The 5618-nt window shown below is 43.7% G+C and overlaps 1 protein-coding gene across 1 annotated transcript in view; it reads right to left on the bottom strand.

Moving 5' to 3' along the window:
- Positions 1 to 3743: 3743 nt before the first annotated feature.
- MREG (melanoregulin) overlaps positions 3744 to 5618 on the bottom strand; it is a 44783-nt gene continuing 42908 nt past the window's right edge. Inside the window, exons 4-5 of the mRNA XM_021713136.1 lie at positions 4690 to 4853; positions 3744 to 3994 (exon numbers count right to left, since the gene is read on the bottom strand). Of these exons, the coding sequence (XP_021568811.1) occupies positions 3860 to 3994; positions 4690 to 4853 (299 nt within the window). The 3' untranslated portion in view covers positions 3744 to 3859. The remainder of the gene's footprint in view (positions 3995 to 4689; positions 4854 to 5618) is intronic.

The raw sequence follows: 5618 nt of genomic DNA, 5'->3' as shown, positions 1-5618 counted from the left end.
GCCGGAATTACAGGCATGCGCTACCACGCCCGGCTGATTTTTTGATTTATTGTAGAGATGAGGTCTCGCTGCCCAGGTGGGTCTCAAACCCGCGGACTCAGGCAATCCACTCACCTCAGCCTCCCAAAGGTGCGGGATTACAGGCTGAGCCACCAAGCCCGGCTACAAACAGTTTTTGATCTACCTTTCTGATGGGTATGGAAAGAACACACTTGCCAGAACAGTGACCACAAACCACGGAGCCTTAATCTAGTCTAGCCAAGATTTCACATTTGGTACAGCAGCAGCAATTAGGGTTACTACTTGATGAAGTTTTCAATAGTCCAGTTTCATCCTCCAGTGTCTAGTGTTTGTAAGAATCAGAGAGGTGAATTAAATAGATTTGTGATGAGAATCAACACCTCTGCATCCTTTAAGTTATTAAGGATAGCACTAATATCTGCCATTCCTATAGGATGGAATATTGATTTTGGTTTACTACCTTAGCCAGGGGTTGACAGTTTAAGAAGCTTCCACTTGGCTTTCCCATTAAGATAGTTCTGACATGTATCCCAAAAAGCCAATGGTGGTCTGCAACTCTCAAGTATGTTCAGTCCAATTATTTATTCTGGAAGTGGAGAGACGATCACTGGGCAGATCCATGAATTCAGTGGACCTGCTGTAAGACCTGGGGGAGTCGGGCATGGTGGCTCATGCCCATAATCCCAGCACTTTGGGAGGTGGAGGCAGGAGGATTGCCTCAGCCCTCAGGTTTGAGACCAGCCTGTGCAACATGGCGAGACCTCATCTCTACAATAAATCATAAAAATTAGCTGGGTGTGATGGTGCATGCCAATAGTTCTAGCTACTTGGAAGGCTGAGGTGGAAGGATCGCCTGAACCCAGCAGGTCGAGGCTGCACTGGCTGTGAGCAGCACGCCACTGCACTCCAGCCTGGTCAACAAAGTGAGATTCTGACTCAAAAAACAAAAAAACAAAAACAGGCCGGGTGCAGTGGCTCACGCCTATAATCCCATCACTTTGGGAGGCTGAGGTGAGAGGATTGCCTGAGCCCTCATGTTCGAGACCAGCCTGGGCAACTTGTCGAGACCTCATTTCTACAATAAAATTTTTTTTAAAAATTATCTGGGTGTGGTGGCACGTGTCTGTAGTTTCAGCTATTTGGAAGGCTGAAGTAGAAGGACTGCCTGAGCCCAACAGGTCAAGGCTGCGGTGTCCGGGAGCGTGCCACTGCCCTCCAGCCTGGGCAACAGGGTGAGACTCTGACTCAAAAACAAAACAAAACAACAACCACACACACACACACACACACACACACACACACACACACACACACACAAAACAAGACCTGGAGAAGAACTCCATTTTTTATCTGAATACCATATACCCCTACTCCAAAAAGGTGGACTATAGTGATTCTCTGGTCACTATTAACTTCAACTTGGACCTTGGGTCCCAGGGTCCTCAGAACATTCACGAACTTCCCTTTCCCAGTGTAATCATCCAAGTGAATAAACATATGTATATGGCATGTTAGATGGTATATCGTTGCCATATACACTTGTCGGGGTACTACAAAGTCCTTCTTGGGGGATCCAGCCTTTCCTTCAGTCCGTAGTTTCTGGTTTGAAAAGTAGCAAAGGTCTGAAAGCCGTGGCAACGAGCGCTCTACCAGTTCATGCGAGAGCTGGTTGTTTAAAAGAGCCTGGCACCTCCTTTCTTTCTCTTGCTCCACTCTCGCCATGTGGCATGCCAGCTCCCCTTGCCTTTCATCACAAGCAAAACCATCCTAAGGCCTCCCCAGAAGCTGAACTCATGCCAGCGCCATGCAGAACTGTGAGCCAAACTAACCCTTTTGCTTTATAAATTACCCAGCCGCGGGTATTTCTTTATACCAATGCAAAACAGACAAATACACTCCCACACACCCCTCTCTGGTCCTGCCAAGCATACCGAGACATCTAAAATGGCCACTCAGCATCCCTGAGCCCTGTTCATGCAATGCCGTGTCCACTGGACTTTAGCACTCACATTTACTCCTTAACTGGTTTTAGGAGGATGGGAGGTTTATAATCCCATGAATGTTTCAGCTTCTCTGCCCTTTGATTTCAAGTGATTATGGGGGGAAAAAAATCTGTTGCTTCTCATTTGTCAGAAATAGAACACACATCCAACTGAAAAGTAAACACAGAAGTCTTTTAATTCTTTGTAAGGAAAATGTCCTGGATAAGTCCATGTATTTTAAGAATCATAGAGACAATCATATCCTTATTCATTACCAAAAATAAAGACTATGGTAACAATGTATACTCCATAGATGCAAACAGTCTTATCTATTTTGACATCAGAAAACAAGAGAAGAAAGACAAAATGCAAATTCTGAGACAGAGATTAAAACAATACAATGTTTCAAGTTATTTTATTTTATTGTTTGTTTGTTTTACTGTTTATATGTTTGTCTTCCAAGAGCCTACAGAAGTGAGAAAAATATCTGCAGGCTAATTTTAAACAACATGAGGCAAGGATTAAGCTCTAAATATAAAAAATAAAACTTTCAGCTTACTTATTACGCCAGGAAGAATTTTTCTGGAACACATCAGTTAAATTGGTCTGCAGTGCATTAATAAATGGAGAGCATGGATCTCTTCTAAGAAATATTTTAACCACTGTGAACACTACCCAAAAAGCTCATCAAAATATAAAAATTTTCAAGTCACATTCCCCTGGACAGACTAAATACAAGTTAGTTTTTAACCTGAAGTCAGAAGTGCAAAAATAGGTAAAAATAAAACTATTGCTAAAGCCTACAAATCCTTAAAGTCTTTTCAATAAAATAAACCATAATCTTTTCACAAGTTCCTTGCTTAAGTGGCAAGTCGCTTTTGAAGCTGGACTTCTTAATCTGCAGACAGAAGCAAGCCACACTGGCAGCATGGCTACATTTTGAAAGCCATCTTGAGAACAGAAGAAAGGCGAGCGGTGACCTTCCTCAATGCAACACTGCCTGCAGGGCTGGAAGTCTGCACCAGAGGTCCGCGGCAGGTGCAACTCCCAGCCAATAACCCAGAAGCAGATTAAAGACAAGAGAAGAAAGTAGCAATCAAACGTTTCCGTTTACAGATGCTATCCAAGATAAAATGTCAACAGCTTTTGGAAAAGAGATAGACAATATGAAAAATGAGGTAACCAGATGTCAACAAAGTTGGGAGTTTAGAATGCATGTATCACACATGAGAACAGATCTTCATACACGCAGCCGCAGGAAGCTCCACTTAGGGTCATGAAACTCGCTACCTAGTCATTTCTATCATCTGGTACATCTATACTTCTGAATGATCATAACTGATACTAAAAATAACGTCTTTGTCACCCTCCAAGGTTCTGCAAGTTCTTCCAAATCAAAGACAGGTCCCATCGTATCTAGTATTATTTGGGGTTAGCGTATATTTTAAAGTAATGATTTTTAAATTGGTAATCCATTTGGGGGGGTTCCATACATTAATCGTATTGTTCTCTTAACTGGAATATTCCACTCTCTTAAAGGATTAATGATGGAAGATTCTTGTGCAATCAAAACCAAATCTGGGGCAATGGGTTCTGGGAATATAATCACCGTGATAAACTATCCCACCGACCAACTTTTTAACTTTCTAGATGCCAGCTTGCCAGGGTGTTCCAATGCAACCTAACATTTTGTAGAGAAGGATCTTCATGAAGATGTTACATTTTTGTAGGATTCAGAATCATTTTTCACTCAGCAAGCCCTTTATTTGCTCACTCTCTTCTACATGCAGCTGTCCAACTTTGGGTGACTGTTAAGTCTCCATGGAAGAATTCCCACTGTGCTTCTGAGCCTCTCCTTAGGGACTTGGAAATGGAAGGTAGTGCATTTCGTTCTGGCCATCTGCCAGGCATGAGACACCAGGCTTCTTGGGATACGTTTGTCTAGCAATTTTAAAGAACTCTTCTGCAGCATCAAGCGCAATGAGACGATCCTGCAAAATAATAATAATAAATGTTGCCTCGATGGGAATCAAGAGATGTCCATGGGAAAATCAATCTAACAGCAGCTACACCCACTATGGAAGTAATAATGGACAAGTGAAACATTTATTAAATTTTTTTCAACAAATTTAGAGATACACCTTAATCTTTGACTTACATTATCCAAGAAACATTCTACCACTCTTAGAGTCCTTCTAAATTACTTTTCAGTTTTAACTTACATAAGCAATCCTACCCCAAGGCTTAGACCTACAAGTGGTTCAAAAGACAGACCGCACAGTAGAATCAGCTGAAAAATACAAGCTCAAGCCAGAACCCAAATCTTGGTAGGGCTAGGTGTGATCCAGAAACCTGATTTTTTTGTTCTTGTTTTTGTTTTGAGTTGGAGTCTCACTCTGTCACCCAGGCTGGAGTGCAGTGGCACGCTCACAGCCACCGCAGCCTTGACCTGCTGAGCTCAGCCTTCCAAGTAGCTGGAACCACAGGTAGGTGCCACCACGCCAGGCTAATTTTTTTTCAAATTTATTGTAATTTATTGCCCAGGCTCGTCTAAACCCCTGGACTCAGGCAGTCCTCTCGCCTCCGCCTCCCAGTGCTAGGATTACAGGCGTAAGCCACCATGCCTGGTGGAAAAGGCAAGTATTTAAAGCAAAGTTAGAGCAGAAGAAAAAAGGCATCCACTTACCACAACAAAGAGATACCTCTCTGAGAGCTCCCAACTTGTTGGAAAAATATTGGTCTCTTCAGCCAGTTTTAACAACATCTCTCGAGCTTTCCTTGTGTTTTTAGAATCGCTGATGGTGCTGAGCTTAGTCACTGACAACAAAGAGTCTGCTTCCTTTTGAAAGCCTAAGGAAGAAAAATGCAGCCCGTATGTGAAGTCCTCCCAAGTGAATGACTATCCTGCAACAGGGTCCCTGCAGGAAATTAAGAGGGGATTCAAATGCGGTTTTTGAACAAACACCAGTAAACTGAAGCCAAAGGCTTCCCAGCTCGGCGTGATTGGCAGGGTCTTTAATTAAAATTCTTTTGATGTTTTTTTTCGTACTGAACTGTGTTACCTTTCCTCAGAGGCTCAGCTGCTCACTCACCAGATGCTTGCTGCCCAGTTTGGGGCTTGAGACCTTCATTCCTGTCCCCTCCCTACTCTCCACCTTCACCCCTGGCCCCAGAATTCCTACCTGCTTTCCAACAGGCAAAGGGGTCCCCTAGGGACCCTATTTCTCCAAGGCCAGAGCTCCTTCCTCGGAACAATATGGTCGGCTGGTGAAAATGACTTACCCAAAGGGATGAAGCTCTCAAAGACTCAAACCTGCTTGGAGTAACTTATAAAAAGACTAACGACTCACAACAATATCAGGTGTGCAAAAAAGGGCAGCATTCCCATCCCATCTGCTGCATCTCAACTAAAGCAACAGATGCCAGCAACATGGCACCCTACCCCGTGTTGGAAAAGTTATGATACCGGGGGGGGGCTGTGTTATCTTTCAAAGTAGAAGGATTAAGAACTTCAGCCGGGCTCGATGGCTCAGCCTGTAATCCCTTGCTTTGGGAGGCCGAGGTGAGTGAATTGCCTGAGCCCGCGGGTTTGAGACCCACCTGGGCAACTTGGCG

The sequence above is a fragment of the Carlito syrichta genome, unplaced genomic scaffold, assembly GCF_000164805.1.
Source record: "Carlito syrichta isolate Samal-C Ts95f unplaced genomic scaffold, Tarsius_syrichta-2.0.1 Scaffold304297, whole genome shotgun sequence".
Lineage (NCBI taxonomy): Eukaryota > Metazoa > Chordata > Mammalia > Primates > Tarsiidae > Carlito > Carlito syrichta.
Note: the sequence above shows the minus strand (reverse complement) of the source record. Positions and strands in the feature narration are given on the sequence as shown.